General features: G+C 39.9%; 1 protein-coding gene across 2 annotated transcripts in view; it reads left to right on the top strand.

Moving 5' to 3' along the window:
- Positions 1–21,159, top strand: part of gse1b (Gse1 coiled-coil protein b) — a 265,439-nt gene that overhangs the window by 164,287 nt on the left and 79,993 nt on the right. Inside the window, exon 1 of one of the 2 annotated variants that reach the window (XM_088334615.1) lies at positions 13,769–14,301. The exons of the other annotated variant lie outside the window; for it this stretch is intronic. Coding sequence (XP_088190741.1) covers positions 14,265–14,301 — 37 coding nt within the window. The 5' untranslated portion in view covers positions 13,769–14,264. Of the gene's footprint in view, positions 1–13,768; positions 14,302–21,159 lie in introns of those variants that run through there. 2 annotated transcript variants of the gene reach the window in all.

Genomic DNA, 21,159 nt, shown 5'->3' with positions numbered 1-21,159 from the left:
GGTCTTGAACACAACCTACCAATTTGTGTTCAGGAAAGGATTAGTCCTTCTCTTCTCTTTGTCGCAAATGTCAGACGATACCCGGACGTGATAACAATCCAAGGAGCACCCCAGGGTGATCACCATTTTTTTGTGCTCTTCTGACTTTCCTCAAAGTCCGATATAATTTATCAATTTATTTTATAATGTAACAAGCCACTAAAAGCTATCTAGTGCCATGCTCCACAGTTTGTTTTGGTAGCTACTTGTGAGTCCGCTCTGCTGTTTGACTGACCTATGTGGTCAATCAAGCACCAGCCTAACCCACTCGTTCACTCAGACATTCACCTCCACCCAGCACACAAACCCACCTTAACCTGCCCCTGTGATAGCATTTGCTGTGTGCTCACAAAGCTGTGAGCTCCAAAAAATGCACGATACGATGATATCAATGACAATAAAGACAATCCACGTAGCACTGAACCGGCGATAACCAAAGCACGAAGTAGCAAGAGGTCTCTGTGTATTTGATCTTTGGGCAACCGTTTTTTCTCTTGACATACCTCTCTGGGACATTCTTTCTTCATAATCAGTCCAAAAAATCAAGTTCAGAGAAACTCCTCACATGTTGTGTTAATGGGATACACCGTTTTGAAAGTGTTGTGTGTTACCTCAATGAGGCCTCAGATTTACAGCAAACATGCAAAATGGGTCAACTTTGGAACAAAATTTCTCGAGTCCTCTGGCGCTGGGATCATTTTGCAACATATTTGCAAAATCGTGGGGAGGAACACGACATGTTCTGTGCCTAATCGAAAAAAATAACTGCTAGGGACTTTTAAGGCCTAAAATCTTTCTGCAATACGTTGAGGGTTTATCACCCCAGGTAAGCTATAAATAGCTTCATCAGAGCCGAGACACCTTGTTGATGTGTTCCTTCGACTTTTGAGTGACTAGGTTGTCAAAGATTGCAAGCAGGTTCGCCGCAAGGCATTCTGGGAAGATTGTTAAATGACGACACATCAGTTTGTCAGCTCCAGCCACCTTCCCCCCACTTCGAAGTGTGTGTGTATATGTATCAGTCAGCCACAATAACAGCTCACAGACATTTAAAAGGGAAATCCATCCTGAATCAGGTGTGACAGCGAGCAAGCGAGAAGGGAGAGTGCAGGAATGATTCATGAATATTAAAAATGTAACTCAAAGTACCAATAGGTTCCTGAAGATGTCATCAAGAGAAACTTCACACTTCACAAATCATCAATTTTAATGAGTTGATGGACATGGATGTCTGTCAGTTTCAATGCGTGTTGTGGTACACACCAAAAATTAGTACCTGTAGCTTTTAAAACTGCTTCAAAATTAACTCACCTTGTAATATCAACATCAGATCACATTTGTCTGTGATTGTCACAATAAGGAATAGAGCCACGACACCTTTTTGCTATTAAGTAATTAGTAAACAGTACCCTGGACTGACACAGTTGAAAAGGATAGGACCTAAATATATATATATATATATAGTTAACTTAAATCTAAACAGCTGCTAATCTGACTTTTGCACTACTGGCAGTTTTTTTTATAGCTTGCCACTCCTTGCACATTGCTCTCTGCACTATTGTAATTACAGCGTTATTGTTACAGTGTTAATGTTACTGTGTACCTGACTTGTTAACCTGACTGCCCATTTTGCGCATCTGGTTAGCTACTCTTCTTGCACTATCGGAACTATGGTAAAATACTATACGTAGCCAAAATACAATACAACATTATTTATATCTGTACATTCAAGGAAACTGTGGGGGTCAGATGCATCGACATTTCGTTCTGTATACACGTGTACTAGAATGACAATAAAGTAGATCTGAATCTGAATCTGAATCTGAATCTAAACAGAAAAGTTCAATTGGTAAATACTGTAAAATAAAGAAAACTAATATTAAAACAGGGCAGCACGGCAGACTTCCTGTGCAGAGTTTGTATTTTCTCCCCGTGCTTGCGTGGATTTCCTCCGGGCACTCCGTTTTCCTCCCACGTTCCAAAAACATGCATTTCAGGTGAATTGGCCGGTCCAAATTGTCCCCAGGTGTGAATGAGCGAATGAGGTGTCTGTCCCTGTGTGCCCTGCGATTGGCTGGCAACCAGTTAAGGGTGTCCCCTGCCCACTGCCCGGAGATGGCTGGGATGGGCTCCAGCTCCCCCGCGACCCTAATGAGGATAAGCGGTACGGCTAATGAGATGAGATGAATATTAAAACATGGATTATCTAAACCTATTGAAGAAAATACTTGAAACTCATCACTTGTTTTGTTATTTTAACTCTTCAATAAACCAGTACCAGCAATACTGATTTGCAGGTACAGACGCTCCCCTACTTACGACCATTCGACATAAGAAAAAAGGCAAATACAAACATTTTTTTGGGATGTCAAAAAATATCCGGACATTGCTGTAAGTTAGATTTTGTATTGTGAGCACCTTTTTCCGAGTACAGGACAGTACTACTGTATAGTCCAGCTTTCCAGCGCTACCGGCGTGTGGCGCTGTGAGAGGTCACCCTGCATCCACCCGGAAGAAAAAGAAATCCGCTTCCTCTTCCTAGTTCGTGTGTAAACATACTATACTGTCTATACTATGTCTATACTATCTCCTGCGCGCGGAGAACTTTGACATTTTTATTGTTTAATATCTCCTGCATCCATTCGATATGGTTGGTGTAAATTGTAAAGAAGAGGCCAGCCTTTTCCTATGAAATGAAAGTGGAATAATAAAGCTCGATGCGGTTGAGAAAATGGTTGGATCGCTTTTTTTTCGGTCACTCTCTAACACGGAGGAGTACCTCTTGAAGCTCATCTTCCAAAAGTAAATTGCACTTAGCTTTATTTATCTTTATAGAGCATAATATTTTATGAAATGTTTATATTTTAGTACAAAACAATACAGGTTACTTATACAAGCCTGTATACTGTTCAATAAACACAACCTTAAAATTAGGGGGGTTATTTTAAGGTGTCCTTAAAAGGTTTAAAATCAAATACTTTCTCTATTAAGTTGTATTAACAATGCGCAAATGCATTCAAAGGGGCTTCATATTTTCTTTTTTTTCCACTGCGCCTATCTGCTTTTATTTTACTTTTGCCCTGAGTGTTCCAGCCATGGAGCAAATAACACTGGAGGAAAGGAGGCCTTGAGCATGGGGAAAGTGTTTTTCTGCGTTTGCTTGCGGTTTTCTTTTATTCTATGATGAAAATGTAAGAAAATGACTGTTTCCAAGTTATCCAAGGAATCCTGATCAGTATATCAGTACAATCTATCTCGAATACAACCATGCTTGCTGGCATTGAAGTAAAGCATACTCCATTTCAATTGAGCACTTGAAATGAGAGCGACACTTAAGGTTCTTCGTGGACAAACATTTACAAAGAGTGCAGAAGTTTCATGTCACCACAGGAAGATAATGGCTGAGAGAGCAGGTGGTTGGCATAGTGTCACTGATGAAACATTTTCTGTCACATTTACCCTAATGTGACCTTTTCTTTTCAACACAGGGAGGGGCCCTGGAATTCCTGAAACTAATTAATTTACTGAATACACACCTACCTTTTGTTTTGGATGGGAAGCAGGCAGGCTAACCCTTCACCTACCACATGCTTTTCAGCACTCCGCGTAAGGTGTTCTTTGGGATGCAATTTAGCAGAATAAGTTGTATTTTGACCAAAAAGTAGAGTATTTTCCCAGTCTTCTTCTGGATCATCCGAGTGCTCAAACCTCAATCGAGCCTGGTGTTGGGTTTCTTTGCAGCAAAGGATAATGTCATCTTCCATGGCTTGTTTGCATGCCTTTTCAAAGGGGGAAATTGTGTGTGGGTGCATTTGCCAACTTGTTCACGGTGCTCAGCTGGACAGGCAAGAATAGTGTAATTGCAGGGTTATTGCTGTTGTGCCTGATGGGTAATGGCACATTTGCAAATTAATTCTCAGTGCTGGGCTGTGATTAGCATACGGACAGAATCCTCTCCCTTACTCACAGGCAAATCACATATTTTTGAGGTCAAACGTTAAAGAAAGAGTGATTCTTAACCAAAAAACAAGAGGTCTCTTATCAATTTTTGGGTGACTCGCAACTAAATGGCACGATGTAATGAACTTTCATATTGCTATAGTTTATTTTTTGTTTTTATTACAGTATGAAAAAATAAGTGCAGCACGGCGGTTGTGTGGTTAACGCGTCCGCGGCACAGTTCTGAGGTCATGAGATCAAATCCTCCCCGTGCTTTCGTGGGTTTTCTACCGGCACTCCGGTTTCCTCCCACATTTTAAAAACATGCGTGTCGTTTTGATTGGCCGGTCCAAATTGTCTCCAGGCGTGAATGAGTGAGTGAGTTGTCTGTCTCTGTGTGCCCTGCAACTAGCTGGCAACCAGTGCAGTGTGTCCCCTGCCCACTGCCCAAAGATAGCTGGGATGGGCTCCAGCACTCCCGCGACCCTACTGAGGATAAGCGATGCAGATAATGGATGGATAGATGACAAACTAAGCATTATACCACCATAGAAGAGAGAGAATACATTGAGTTTATAATTGTTTTTTAACTTTTTGGTTGTTGACGTTTGGACTACTTTAAAATGTAAATCATTTTGTTTTTATATACCTTGAAAACATACTTCCAAATATTTTTTTGTAATTTTAAGTATCAGTTTTATTAATACCTTAGGATGTGCTGTAGATAGTTTTTAAATATAAAAACATATTTAAAAAGAAGATTATTTAGTGCGCCGGTGGCAGAAATATTTGCTCATTTTAAGAATTATTATATACTGAAATAAAAAGGAATACATACTTTTTATTTAATAATAATACCGTATTTTCTGGACTGTTATGTGCACCTGAAACCCTAAATTGGCCAGAAATGGGAAAATATGTGCCGGAAAATGTACTGGAAATATGGTGCATAAACATGGAAATAATCAGTTACAACTAAAGGATACTGCATACAGTAACTGTTCTGCATTTGAAAAACATACAAAGTGGTCTTCAAGTGCTCGCTTGTAAATTACATGCTGATTATTTGTTGACATAAGGAAACGAAAGAAAAGCACATAATTAATGATAATTTCTTCTTACGCCAATTTTCGAATTCTCATTGGAGATCCTCTTTTGTTGTTGCCTCGTAGAATAAGTATCCATACCAATGAAATATATTTTTAATATTTGAAGGAAGATTTTTGTATAAGCTAACATTTTTTACAAAATTACCTACTGTTATTTCAATTGTTGTAAGCACGTCTTTGCTTAGCTTAGAATGTTTCTGTATGGTTAGCAAGCTGTTTGGATTTTGTGGTGGAACCAAATGCAGGAAGCATGGCAAGGTGCTCAAAATGACTTTATTCAATCAGAAAAATATAAAAATAACAGTCAAAAGCAACAATGGAACCGAACCAGGAACAAAAAACAAACCTCACAAATCATGATGACGCTGGAAAAAAGGTGATGGCTATCTTGACGGTGGAAGATGAAAGTGACCCAACAACTGGTGTTGTCCAAAATGTCCTGAAGACATGTCAGGCTAATAAGAGACAGGTGTGGGGTGATTGGACACACCTGTTCCAATTTCATATGATTTGACGGCTTCCAGCGGACCGAGACGCGCCAGACCCTAACATTGACAGCACTTTTTTGTACTTTGTTTTTAATCTTACAGCATGGGGTCTTTAGGTGCGTCTGTAAAATAAATAAAACTTTTTTCCCTACCAGACTTGAAAATTAATTTATTTTATTAAATTTAATTTTTTTGGTCATTGTTTAAAAAAATCTTGCCTGTGTGTTGTGGTTGGTTTCCGTGATTACTTGCACATAATATGGAAGTTGGGTAGACTCAGTATCTAAAAAAATAAGACTTTAGGATTCTTTTTACACTCCATAATAGAATCCCCAAAGAAAAACAAGATTATATTTTTGGGGTGGAAAATGTGATTTTTTTTTTTAGCTTGTTCTGTAGTTTTTAGTCACTCGGGGTTGACAAGTATGAATTTCTACTTGAATTCTATTTTAAATTTCTGTCACTTTAAGTACTATTTATGTGCTGATGGCATTTTGTCTGGGGTGTCTATGATTTTCAGGCTGAGTGGACAAAGCAGAAACATCAAGTCACAGCAGACATGTACTTGTCTTATTTAAAGCGCCATTGATTTTCTGTCTTTGTATTAATAAAAGGACCTTGTTCCCAGAAGGCCCCCCATCCACCTCCAGCCACTTCCTAATCTATGTATCTCCCCTCCCAGTCTACTTGCTGTTTGTCCCTAAGCCCCAAGTGTTCACACCAACCTTTACCAATATAAGAGACTTCTTGTCTTTACCCTTCCATTATTCCACTATGATTGCATTTTGGTCCTCCTAAAGCAAGTGTCAAACTAATGTCTCGCGGCCCAAATGGGATCCGACGCATAATTTGCTGTGGCCTGTGAGACAATGTTGAGAGAAGAACTAAAGAAAACATGTCTGCAATCACGTCAAACAACAAATTGCAGTTTTATATCCGTCCACTGGATGTTCTAAAGCCGGGAGCCACTCGCAAAGCACCCACTGTAGCTGTATTTGCTGACGACCGTAAATCAACCAGAAAAGATTTAGGAAACACACCCCGATGTTATTTTACTTAAAACGAATGTCATGAATGTCCTGGGTGGGGCAATACAAAATGTACGAAATAAAACATGAATATCACCTGAGTTTTAAGAAGCTTTAGCTCCTTTCCATAATGGATATAAAAATCTAACAGTGAAGTTCCAATATTTGGCTTATCATTTTTATTTAAAAAATGTAAAAATAAAAAGCAAAAAGACTTAAGAATAATTTATTCAATCATTTACATATGGGTTTGTATGCTATTTCGTAACTTTCCAGTCCTCATGGGTTTCCCCAAGTTAGATTACCTGAAGTGGAAATTACTTAAACACTAGGATCCTGTAACCACTAGGGTCGTAGGAGTACCATTTCCTTTGGTGTATCATGGGCAAGTACGGCCTGGTGTAGCCCATCCCTCTCCAGCCCAACAAATGTTTCCACCGGTCTTGAACCAGGGACCTTTTGCGTGATAAACACTACAAGAGATTAGATCTTAGTGAGGGAAAAAAATCTATCCAAATAAAAATATTGACCATGGGTTTACAATCAACTCTTGCATCCCTGAATCATAATGTAATTGTGTGCATATGAAAAGACTCCCGCCCTCCAGCTAAGGCACACTTTTTATGCAATTGATATACTAATCTGGCCCTCGTGAGAATGATTTTTCATCTGTGTGGCCCCGGAGCTAAAATGAGTTTGACACCTTAGTCCTAAAAGCAAAGCAGTTCACCGCCCCCTCCCCCTTTGGTAAACCTCACTTCTGTCAGTCTTGCCAATAACCCCTGCTCCCCCTTTTTGTGTCACACGTAGGTTTTAGAGCAAATCAAACCCCATGGCGTAATCTGGAGCATGCACTGTCCTCCATTTTATCCTGCTGCATATTTTGAATTTGCCACCTCAATAACCAGTTTTGAGAGTAATACATTACGAAAGAACGCCTTTGTGGAAGACAATACCTTTTCTTGGTAACAAGTACTGTAACGTGTTATTAATAAACTTTGTGACTCAACTGTCTTTACAACATAGTGCGTTACTCTACTACTGTTTTAAAGCATATCATGAATTATATTGTCTTCATTCTACAGCGGTTCATCCTTTGCTCGCAAAGTAACATACAAACCAAAATCAGCCTGCAACACAACACAACAAACGGACATTTGTTTTTATATCTGCCTACCCAATACTACTGACTACAAAGTGTGAGGGAGCATAATTTCTCCCTACCCGTATTCTCCCTACTGTATATACTCCCATCCAAGGAGTCTTTTAATGTGTCAAGTCATGTTTATTTGTATAGCCCTTAATGACAAGGAATCTCAAAGGATGGCGCAGACCACAGATTATTGCAAACTACACACTATTATTACACTATCCCATGTTCTAAAACTGACATGACGGCAAGGAAAAACTCAAAAGCCCCAACATGAAGAAAATGAAGAAACCTTGAGAAGGGACCGCACATGAGGTAATCTCCCTTCCAGGATGACCAGGCTGCAACGGATGTTGCAATAACAAACATTACACAGATATTGTCAACAGGACATGTAGGTCACTAGCAGACCAGTATTTTAAGACCAAAAGCTCCGGACCGGAACATAGGGGGAAATTAGATCTGAAAGATATGAGGGAGCAGGTCAATGCATGATTTTGTATAATTTTGTACAATAAATTATTTTTTCAATTCACTGTCGTAGGAGAAAAAAAACGTCTTGGACATTACCTATTAATGGCTAAGGAAATCTTCAAGTGTTTTGAAGGAAAAATAGATATGGACAGTCTCGGCTAAAAGTAAGATTGGGCCCCCAAAAAAATCCATGCCAGACGGGTATTAAAGTCCAGCTCAGCTCAAACCTGACCAATGAACTTGATTTAGGGACCAAGCCCAAAGAAAACACAAATTTTCCTATTTTAATTGTGATGTCTTAGGAGGAGTGCCCCGCGCCACTGAGAGAAGGGGACCGAATTGCAAGAATCCATCGTGGATCCAACAAAGAAGAAAAAAAAACACACTACAGTAGATAAAAAATGTTTTTTAAATGTACGGGCCAGGCTCCAATCGAGTTCGAGTTCAAACTTAAGATCTTACCAATAGTTTTAGCTCAGTGTTAGTTTTCAACCTCTCAAAATTGCAAAAGCCAAGGAATATATAGGGTTCAACCCTTTCACGGGTTGGTGTAAACATTTTCTTCATTTTCTTTTATTTTGTGGCTATTTTTAAGCAGTTTTAGAGGGTCGGCTTCAATGCAAGTATATACAGTAGTCTGTAACTAGATCGTAACTTTAGAGTAACATGCTACTTTTGAGAGTCGAAGATCTGGGTGTAACACGATTACTTTTAAAATGAAGTACCTACTTCTTTAACTACCGTATTTTCATGACTATAGGGCGCACTGTTTGAAAGGGCGTAGTCTCCGTAGCTGCTTCTATTTCGGTATTTAACACATACACAGGGCAAGGGAGCCCTCTGTTTTCAGCCACGTTACAACAACTCAGATAAGCATACACGTGTGCGTATTTGAAAAAACAACGGAAGCCAAACTGAATTTGGTCATGGTTATTTAAGTATTGACTACAAAGTAAAACAAACTTAATACAAAAAGAGCTGGTGCCAAACAGTTTGGCACTCACATTTATACAGGTAATCTATAACGTAACTTGCAAAATCCTCGATCTCTGTTTCTGACCAGAACAGCTTTGCTAAAATTTTCATTAAAAGTTTCACTTTCTTCACTTTCAGAGTCATGTTCACAGTTACTTTCCGAAAGTGAGACAACAGTCCCACCTGAGAGTCACCAAGCTATTATTTTCATTAGAATCTGCCTGAAGTTTCTGTGCCACGGTAGTCCTGGTCCGGGTAGAAAATTGACACCATTTCATGAAACAGAGGCACCAAGACGATATACATAACGTTTAATTTCTAATTACGCTATGGCGTTAGCATCTATGAGTGGTACTTCCGCAAACAGTGGTCGCATTGTGTGTGATGTCACGAGTCCTATTCTGCATGTAGGAAACGATGGAAGGCACTAAAATCACAGGAGATCGATTTATTTGAAAATGTGAACCGTCTCAAGATTTCATTCATATTTGGCGGGACAACTCTGTCTCGCCTTGGGCAGCAAAATACCTTTCAAATTGCTAGATTTGCTACGACATTAGCATCCATGACCACTTCTGCTAACAAAGCATCGCGTGTGACGTCAGGCATCCACTTCCGCTCAAGCGAGATATGAAGGCGATCAAACAAAAGACGCTTAAAAGTCACAGGAGACGCATAAAAGTCACATTCATTTGTAAATGTGAATGATGTCACAAAAAACATTGGATTTTACCCAAAAAGCCAAAGCTTATACCATACCTGTCAACCTCCACAGCTCCATGCCCATACAAACAGTCATATTTTCCCTTACAAAATACAAAATAATCTTACACCACATTTTTTTTTTTCCGGAATGATGCATGATGGGAAATCCCCAGGCGGCAGACGCATGCGTACAGTAGCATCAAACCACTCGCTTTGATTGCAACGAAAAAAACGATACCGAGATAGAGGCTACCGCAGGGAACTCGTTAGACTTGATTGATTTGCCGTTTCGCGATAGTTTGTGTTTACCGGATGGTACCCATAATTGACAAATTTGCGTTTTTCCGTACAGATTTTCTTGTTCGTCGTACACGTCTTAAAATGCATAATAAACGTACGTTGTATGGCAAAAACATACAGGTTGACAGGTATGTTATAGTCGTGAAAATACAGTTAGTACTTTTTTTCAGTGATGCGCCCAACACTGTTTATAACTGACTCCTGACCCTGGGGTCACACCAGTCCCACTAGTCTCTGTGTTGTGCTTGGAAAAATAGAATACAAGGAGGCAGGATGGTGAACAGTCTGCACGCCACGAGCCAAGTCTCCTGGACCGACACATAAGCGCACCCACGCGCTCTTGGACCGAGTGTCCCGCTTTGAAAAAGGACGGAGGCGGAGATCTTCCATTTGTCCAATTGTGAACATCTCCGCTTAATTGTGCGGTAGGGTAGGATGCTGCTTTCCTTGCAGCGTGAACAGATGCTCCCCTGATAGTTGGCACCAGGGGCGATTTTAGGTTCAGAGGCTTGGGGGTGCTGAGCACCCGGAGCAGGAGTGGGAAAATTACGGCGTGCGGGCCACATGCGGCTTCTCAGACTTTTTCATCCGGCCTGCAAAACAAAATAGTCAGAATATAACTACAATGTAGAAAACAGTAAATACAGTACTGATAATAAACACATGCTTTTTGGTGCCGAATTTGTCCCGTTGTCCCTTTGTGTGTCTGCAACAAAAATACTACTACAGAAATACTATAAATTCACGACAAAACTAGACATCAAATTTAGTGCTTGAGACAAAAATATGACAGAATTACTACAAAAATACTATGACAGTACCACTATATTACCGAAATACTATTACAGAAATAATACAAAAATATTACTAAAATAATATTATAAAAAAGGATGGAAATACTTCAAAAATACTTCCGCGGAAAAACTACAAAAAAAACACTCCAGTAATACTATAAAACTGCTACATAAATATTAATACAGAAAAACTGAAAAAAATACTTCTACAGAAGTATTGCGACAGAAATACTACAGAGATACTAGCATGGAAACACTTCTACAGAAATACTAGAAAAGAGTCACTACAGTAATACTATCCTACAAAAATACTGCTAAAATACTTCTCCAGGAGTAATACAACAGAAATACTAAAAATACAACAACAGTAATACTGCAAAAACTGACTGCAGAAATTCTACAAAGTCCAATTTATCATCAGATATACTTAAACCAATTCTACAAAAATACAAAAAGAATAACGACAGTAATACTACAAAACTAAATATTGAAAGCTGTGCTGGGAATCAAAGTGGCTGAACCATTTCAAGACAGTGGAAAATTTACGACGCTGCGTTATTTATATTTTTGTTTTGTTATGTTTTACTGTTTTTTGTGTTTATTATCTACCGTTTTGCATTATATTTAAGCCCTTCCTGTCCTTTATCAGAGGAAATACAGGTTATAAATGCTATAATTTTGGGGGTACTCTTGTTGAATTTGGGGGTGCTTCAGCACCTCCCAAAATGGGTTTGTTACGTCCATTGTCGGCGCCCTTTCGCTGTCCAGATAGATAGATAGATACTTTATTCATCTCCGTAGGGAAAATCACACTTCCAGCAATCCGTCCAATCAAACATCACAGGGCTTGAAGCTGCTAACGCAAGCGGCCAGTATTTTACTCTCAACTGCATCTCTTGTACAGCGGTACCTCTCTATATGAGCAAGATAACTTCGATATACTGTACGAGTTTTAGATGGAAGAAAAATTTTGCTGAGGAAAAATCAGATTTGCGAGTAGCCCCAGAGACTACTACCAAATATCGCTAAACCTCTCACTGCTCGTGACTGCTGACCGCCAACATCGGCTCATCCAGTTTGCAAAAGCAAACTACCACTGTCAAAAATAATTTTAAAATATGATGTTAAGATTTTTTGTGTACTTTTTTTTAAAGTTACAGTAATTCAAATTGTAAATGTACAGTAGATGCTTACGTATCATCAACAGACTCTTGATCCTATTACTGTCAACTTCAGCCTATTACTCCCATATTAATGGTTGCAAATCCTTTTATGTAGCGATAATAGACTTTACAAACACAACGCGGCACCTATTTACTCACAGTAAGACAGACCATGTAAAATACCGCGACAATATTAGAAATTGATGATTATGTTTTGGTCGATCCGGGTTGGAGCCAAAATGGGCAAGACAATATCGGTCTTTTTAAGAACAAGAAAAATCTTCCCGTATAAAAATTGTTATACGGCCTAGACGATTGGAAATTATAAAAACAAATATATAAATTACGTATAAGTTGACAACTCACATTTTATTTGGTTAATAACATCTTGTTTATCGAATTACTTCATTTTGTATGTTTAATCATTTTTTAAATGTGTTTTTAGTGGTCACGAAGATGTATTTTAAAGCTATCTCAGGTTCCCCTGGATGCTTTTGGGAGGACAGGACTAATTTTTAATTGCAGTATTTCATATCGGCAAAATTCACTCGTTACAGAGCGATTTGAGCTACGATCACGATCGTTGAACGAATTGAGCTCGTATGAAGAGAAACCACTGTATCACGATTGACTCTCGAGCGCCCGCCCCTTTATTTACACACTCCCCACCTTATCTGGCTCTGTCGTAGCCTGGGGAGTTCTCTCTGCCCTCCTCCCCCACGGAACGGACCAATTACGCGAGTAATTCGAGCTACGAGTATGATCCTGTAACAAATCAAGCTCGTATGGGGAGGCACTCTTGTATCCTGTTTGGCTATAGAAAATGAAAAAAGACAGGTTTGTGGTTATCCCTTTAATCAGTATATTACCAACAATAATTTAATGCAGAAAATGAATGAATAAATTGAATTTAAAAATTCTAGTTAATTATATTTGCATGTATTTTTTCCTTCTACAGTGAACGTCCAAGCTACTTAATTTTTGAACTTCTTTTATAATAAACCTCATTCATGTCGAGCAACTCAGTATCTCACAACAAAATGTTAATTAACAATATATATGATATAATGAAACACAATATACAATATAACATGTTGAACTACATAAATAAACATGTTTTTAAAAAATATGGTGTAAGTATTTTGTAAGGGAGAATACGACTGTTTGTAAGGCATGGAGTCGTGGAGGTTGACAGGTATGGTAATTCGAGTTACAAGCACGATCCTGGAACAAATCAAGCTCTTATGGAGAGGCAACACTGTACTGTATCTTTTTGGGATATAGAACACCACCCACCCCGGCCCCCAGTTCCCTTTTTACACGCTCCCAACGCTATCTGTCTGTGTTGTTGCCTGGAGGGAGTTCACTCTGCCCTCCTCCCTCCACATCCTTCTCTCCGGATCAGCAAGGAAAAAGGGGGAGGCTGATGAGGGAGAGAGAGAGAGAGAGAGAGAGAGAGAGAGGGAGAGAGAGAGAGCATTCTCCTCTCTGATCATCTTTCTTGGATAGCGGGATGAGGCAGTCCCGTCGGAATCTACCGTCGCAGGATTTACTGTATTTTATTCTCCGTCCTATTCTCTTTCTGTCCAATTCGGCACAGGACTGCTTTCTTAAAAAAATCTCAATCTGTCCTTTTTATCCATGCGTGAATCTTGCTGTATGTGTGTAAGACAAGAGGGATAGAGGATTGTGCAAAGCGCATTTCCTGCAGCTCGGAAACAGACAGCAAGTGCGTGACCCCGTGCACCCCCCCGCTACCCCCCACTCCCCTTCGGAGGAGAGGTCGAGAGCAGGAGTTGCCCTTTGCTCCGCTTTGTGTGCATCAGTCTGCGTGCGCGTGCGCGCAGTGTGTGGCGCGCGCGACCGTCTTCGTTGACTGGGCGGTCCCAGCCTCATGCTTGGTTAGCGAGGACCAGAAAGCAAAGATGACAGGCTGAGTCCTTCCCCGGTTGTGCCCCCACACACAGAGGCTTGTTTCTGGGTGACTGCCGAGGGCACGGCCCCTCCTCCTCCGAAGTCCCCCCACTCCATCCATTCACCCCCTACCCTTCTCTTCAGCTAAAGTCATCCAGGACGGGACAATCGCCGTACATCGCAACCATGTTTGGACTAAAAGCGCCACTTTACTACTTGCCAGGTAAGGGAATGAGCAATGTTGCCATGTAAATATCATTTTCCATGCAAGACGCTCGTTTTTGTTGTCGTTTTTTTTTGTATTTTTTTTTTGTTTGCGTTTGTAGTGTGTGTGTGTGTTGGGGGGGGGGCGCTTTAGGAGTTGCACCCCGAGATACGAGCGGGTTGATGCTGTGTGTGAGCAGCTCTCAGCCCCTTTAGCGGACAGGTAAAACTGGACCCTTAAGCAGTGGCTCCGTGAGTCAAATGGGAAGCTTTGCTGGCAATGTTGGGTGTTTTACTGAAAAAGATGCCATTTGTAACAATTACTGGTTACTTCATTTAAAAAGTGATTATATTACCAAGCTACCCCCCCCCCCTTTTTTTTGCTAACACTTGAAAGTAGTGCATTACTCTAAAAGTAAATGTTAGAGATGGGAATTACAGCTCTTTTTAGAGAACCCTAAACGGTTCTTCAGATTCATTTTCAAATAATATATTGCCAGCAGTAATTAAGCACTATGCATTGAAAGAATTAATTTGTGAAAATGTAATACCCCACAAAACTATAATAGCCTTTCTTTTTTTCATTGCACATTTAACTTTTAAAGGATTTAAACTTTATAGTTGTAACTATTAGGGACACACTGATGTTGTCACTCAAATGACCAGTTACGAGTGCCTTGAGAAAAACAGAGAGAGAGAGAAAGAGAGAGAGAGAGAGAGACAAAGAGAGAGAGGGGGGGGAGAGAGAGAGAAAGGGGGAGAAAGAACAATCTGACAGACAGTACAGAGAGAAGGGGAGTGAGAAATAATATGAGAAAACGATAAGAAAAAGAGAAAGAGATAAAGAAAGTGAGAACAAGCTAAAGAAAACGAGAAAGAAAATGAGAAAGATAATGTGAAAAAGATAAAGAAGGTGAGTAAGAAAATGAGAAAGAGAGTGAGGAGAGAAGAAAGTGGTAAAGGAAATGAGAAAGAGAGAAAGAGAGTGAGAAAGAAAGTAAGAAAGGGAGAAAGAGAGTCAAAAATAGAGTGACACAGAGAGAAAGAGAGTTATCAAACAACAAAAAGAAAGAGGGAGAAAGAGAGGAAGAAAGAAAGAGAATGAGGAAAAGAAGAGAAGGAGAGAGGAGGAGAAGGGGAGAAAGGAGAGAGCATAGAGAGGAGAAAGAGAGAGCAGAGAGAGGAGATAGAGAAAGAGTGTAAGAAAGAGAGTAAAAGAGAGAAAAAAGTTAGAAAGAAAATTAAAGAGATAAGTGTGAGATTGAAAATGATACATAGGAGAAAGATAGAGGCTGAGAAAGAGAGAAAGAGAAAGGAGGCAAAAGAGAGAAGGAGATAAAGAAAGAGAAAGAAAAGAACAAAATAAATAGAGAGAGTGGGGGGAAAAGAGAGAAGAGGAGAGAGGAGGAGAAAGAGAGAGGAAGATAAAGAGAAATACAGAGAAAAAAAAGAGAAAGTAGGGAGAGAGATAACGTTGACGTCATTTTTCCTGTATAAGTCACGGCTCCTACCCACGTTCTGCCTATCATTTGCTCTTGGTGACACACAACAAAATATGCGCGCAAACTGACTTCCTGATTTTAGGAATTTTCGTTATAGTTCTAGATATGACTTCGATGTAAATATATAGTGTAGGTAGAATATCAGAATACCAGTAGGTAGATATTACGTGCTCTCGTACTCTGTGCTTGACACCACATTATTGTAACTGTATTCAGTTGTAGTTTGTAAGTAGACACAAACACGTCCACCCACCTCTATTTTTCTTTGTACTCGGTGTTGTGTTGCAGACGTCAATGAACAGTTAAAATTGTAATATATGATATGGTTTTAAAGTAGTGGAGTAACGCACCATTTTAATAAATACGCGTTACAGTAGGCTTGGGCTTTAAACCGTTAATGACAATTATTGTCATATAACTTTTGTCACAATAAATAATTAAAACATTTAATAAAAGTTAAGATATTTATTATTATAATATTATTATATATATTATTTTTATTATTATTAGAGGTGGGACGAAAATGAATTGATGTTTATATTGTGATTTTAATTTGAGCAATAACTAAAATCAAGGTTTCTCTTCAGAATCAATTTTTGTGATGTTATGTCTGGTGCGTAAAGATGTGGGAAAGTGAACGGGAATGAAAAATGGAGGCAGAAACAAGCAACAAGAACTAAAGCCCATACATTTTAAATCCATTTTAAATGGACTCATTTTGTCCAGTTCCAGGGAAGACTGAAATGGAACTGTCTGCAAACTTTGTCATAAACCATATGAAACCTGCCGGTCTGCATGTGGCCCCCAGGTCGTAGTTTGCCCAACTCTGACACAAACAAATCACATCTTGTGCATTGTTTGAACATCATTGATGGTTCATTGTTCAAAAAGTGTATGATTTAACTTCAATCATGATCCTAAATTAAATCGAATTGCTATACTTGTGGAATCGCAATTATCGAGAATCTAAATGGCCCCTTAGTATTGTGAAACAATCGAATCGTGACCAAAGCCTGTCGTGCCTCCTCTAGTTATTATATTATTACATTTAATGCAATGGAAACGCAAGTTCAGGAGACGGAGAAGCTGACAGGGACCAATCTATCATTTTACAGGGATAGGGTTAGGGTTAGGGTTAGGGTTAGGGTTAGGTTTTTGAAACAATATTGCTTTCCCAAGGTCCCCCCAAAAAATTTTTTCTGGGGGTCCTTGGGAAACCAATTTTTTAGCACTCGCCATACAGGAGAATATAGCGTTTTTTTGTGTGTCTTACCTGCGTTCGTTTAGTCCATTAGGGTTAGGGTTAGAGGGTTAGGGTTAGAGGGTTAGGGTTAGAGGGTTAGGGTTAGAGGGTTAGGGTTAGCGGCTCACTCAGAGTAAGAGGGAAAGAAAAATCACACGTTCAAAACAAGCAAAAAATACATAAATAACAAGACAAGCATATTCAATAAAGGGGTGTAAAAAGGAAAGGCCCTTCTTTAGTGGTTTGGAGTATACATACGTAGAGTCCGATAAAAAACAGAGCGGCAGCGTGTATTGCAAATTTTGCCGACAACGTGTGCCCACCAAGACGGGCAACATGACGAATGCATTCCACTGTTTAACAGACTCGCCAGCTAGAATACACAAAATGAAAAACAATTCAGTCCTAAACGAGCGCTAGCGGACGTTCATCAAGCACCGGGCTGGTGAGTGTTAACCCCAAATGGCAACAGTAACGAGATTTTTCTCATATCGCCAGGCCTACGTTACAGTACTCATCCATCCATCCATTTTCTAAACTGCTTACCATCATTAGGGTCCCGGGGGTGCTGGTGCCCATCCCAGCCATCTTCGGCCATTGGGAAGGGGACATCCTGAACTCGTTGCCAGCCAGTCGCAGGGCACACAGAGACAGACAACTCACTTGCTTATTCATTAATGTTTTTTGAATGTGGGAGGAAACAGGAGCACCCAGACAACCCACTTAGGCATGGGGAGAACATGCAAGCTGCACGGAAAGGCTGTGGTAGCTTTCTCTCATTACCGAGAGAAGTGATAGCGTTCCAGGGGTGCGTTCCATTGTAGCATTACTCACAACACCGTTTGTTGGTGCCTGAAAGTGCGTGAGTGTGTGTGCGTGAGTGTGCGTGAGTGTGCGTGTGCGTGAGTGTGTGTTTGCACGACTCGGGTGGCGTGAGGTTACCGCCGGTCGGCGCTTAAGTGCGTCTCGTGGCTCGCTGAGCACTGATTGTTGAGAGGATAACCAAAAGAGACAAGTGGGAGGGAGGTTGTTTTGGGGGGAGCCACGTTTGATTATTTTAAAGATTCATTCGTCTCATCAGGGCTGATGATACTTTTATGACCCTAAACAAAACATGAGTCAGAATTGTCTTCCAATGATGTTTTTAGCCCGGCGCGTGAGTGACTTGACGGATACTTTGGTTAAAAAGTGTTTTCAATAGTCGGGGCTGCTCTCCATTGATGTGTGCGTGTTAGACTAACTCTCAGGGAAAGATGAAATGTGAATGTAATTCTTTCAGAAAATCGACTTTGTGATTAGATTGCAATTGCATGGCACTCTACAATCTGGTCACTTAATGTGGTTGAATTTTGTCATGTGGCGACTTCAATTTGGAACATCACTTCTTGAGTTAAAGCTTCAAAGATTTGACTCTCATGCTTAAAAGCGGCATTGTGCCATTTTCGACCAATAGATGTCGCTGCATCGTGTGGTGCAGGGGTCCCCAACATTTTTGAACCTGAGAGAAATACTTTGTCTCATTTGAATTAAGCACAAAAAGTAATCAGTCAGTTTTAGACCAAACGCTGAAATAAAAACAAGGCTGAAGTTAAGGAATTTGACAATTACATGGCTTCAAATGAATGGCTTCGATTGGCTAACTTGAAACAGACGCTGCCCTACTTACGAACTTTGTTCGTAAGTTGAATTTGTTCGTAAGTTGCTTCGGTGCTATATTTTGCAAGTTTAAGGTTTATATACGTATTTTTAAGGCTTGTATAAGTAACCTGTATAGTTTTGAAACTGAAAAATAAACATTTAATAAAATAATATGCTCCATAACGTTACAAAGCAGGCTGAATGTTTAAGCATAGTACTGAAAAACAAAGCTCCACATTGGGCAATGACATTATGTGGTCTTTGAAGCCCTTGGAGACACCTTGTGATTGAGGGCTAGACAAATAAACATGACTTGACTTAACTATAAAGATAAATAGAGTTAAGTTTAACTTACTTTTGGAAGAGTTAGACGACATCCTCCTCCGTGGTGAAGAGTGGACGAAAAAGAATTGATACAGCCATTTTGTCAACCGCATCAAGTTTTCTTATTCCACTTTCATTTCAAAAGAAACGGCTCGCCTCTTCTTTACACTTTACACCAACCAAATTGAATGGCTGCACGAGACATTAAACAATAAAAATGTCAAAGTTCTTAGCGCGCTAGAGATATAATGGAGTGTGTTTACACACTAACTAGGAAGTAGAAGCCGGATTTCTTCTTCGGGGTGGATGTTGGGTTAGCTCTCACAGCGCCACACGCTGGTAGCATGCCCAATTTCGTTGTCACAATATCTTAACCCATTTTGTAAAAATGACAATAAAGGTATATTCTATTCTATTCTATTCGAAAGAAACACTAGAGTACTGTCCTGTACTCTGAAAAAGGTGCACACAATACAAAATCTAACTTACAGCAATGTCCGAATATTTTTTGACATCCCAAAGAAAAGTTTGTATCTGCCTTTTTTCGTATGTCGAATGGTCGTAAGTAGCGGAGCGTCTGTACCATCAGTATTGCTTGTACTGGTTTATTGAAGAGTTAAAAGAACAAAACAAGTGATGAGTTTGATACAATACAAAATAACTTACAGCAACGTCCTGATATTTTTCGACTTCCCGAAAAAAATGTTCGTATTCACCATTTTGCGTAATTTGAATGATCGTGAGTAGGGGGCGTCTGTATCTGTTTATATGCAAAGTGGACATTTTTTCATGATATGGGTCTCGGCTTGTAATTAAAGTGGGACGGTAAGTCCTTAAGTTAAAAATACTGTTCTGGTGGTCAAATATTACATATTGAGTAGAGTAGAATGAGAATAATTATGAGTTTGTCATTTTAAATAATATTGTTCTCTATTACTGTAAACGTTTGCATCAGTGCTGCAGGTAACGTTCCTTCTTTCTGGGTTATGTCGCTAGCTTCAACTTAACCTGGCGTGCACGCAATGCTCAAAGGGAGCGTTTTGTGATGGAGATGGGCTGCAAAAAGGCAGCTGAGCTCTTGGGGTGTGAGAAATGAAGACAGAAAAGCTGGAATTGAGGAAAACGCGTGCGTGTTTGAGTGAGGGGACAAGGAGGGAGGAGGGTCTCCTCTATGTTTGTCACAGCCCTCGGCCGATGTTCTCTCTTATAACCCGAGGTGATGGATGACAAGGGAAAGAGAGGGCCGGAAATAAAATTGAGATTAATTAAAAGCAGAAAGGATGATGGTGATATGTTTAACCCCCATGCGCTCCCCTCTACTGACTGGCCCATGTGATGTCAGAAAACCTATCACACGCAGTGTTGGGGGTTTTAGAGCTCAAATACTTTTCTCAGTAATAAGTACTGTAACGCGTTACTAATAACATGTTAAAACTTAACTATCTTTACAACATGGTGCATTACTCTGCTACTTTTTACAAGCACAAAGTGACCTAGAATGTCTTGGATTCCTTAGCCGGTCTTCTTTTGTCACGCAACCTTCAATCTTCCAGAAACACAATGCCTATTACAACACCAAAGATGGGTGGGCGCTGTTTATACGAACCCACTTAATACAACTGAATACAGATACGGTGTTGCCGCCTCAAGCACAGAGTATGAGTTGGGTATTTTCTCCCTACAGATATCCTCCCTACTGTTTATACTCACATCCAAGCTGTATTTACTACCATAAGATATCAGGGTGCGTATATTTAGGTTGTGTATCACCACTAGTGAATAGTTGGCAGGGCTCTGGGTGGGGGCGTGGATATTGGAGAAATAATTCTTTGAGGGGTTTGAAGACAAAATGGTTATGGCGTCTCTCTGCTGTATTAGTTTGCAAGCTCTTTAAATTGTACAAGTCAAGAAATATGAGGGTTTTACGCCATCCTCAGATTGATGCGTTCATTTTCTCATTTTTCCTTCTTTAATGTGGCAATTTTTAAGCAGTTTTAGGGGGTCACCTTTAATGCGTGTATATACAGTAATATGCTACTTTTAGGTGTCATTAATGTGTGGGATAACGTAATTTATTTTTAAATGAAGGATCAAGTAACTGTAACCAATTACATTTTTTTCCAGTAACACCTCCAACATTGGTCACAGCCTTCGGCTGCTGTGCTCTCTC

This window comes from Urocampus carinirostris, chromosome 4, assembly GCF_059441175.1.
Source record: "Urocampus carinirostris isolate Australia breed hairy pipefish chromosome 4, RoL_Ucar_1.0, whole genome shotgun sequence".
NCBI classification, from domain to species: domain Eukaryota; kingdom Metazoa; phylum Chordata; class Actinopteri; order Syngnathiformes; family Syngnathidae; genus Urocampus; species Urocampus carinirostris.
The sequence above is the reverse complement of the archived record's forward strand: the minus strand, read 5'-3'. Positions and strand labels throughout refer to the sequence as shown.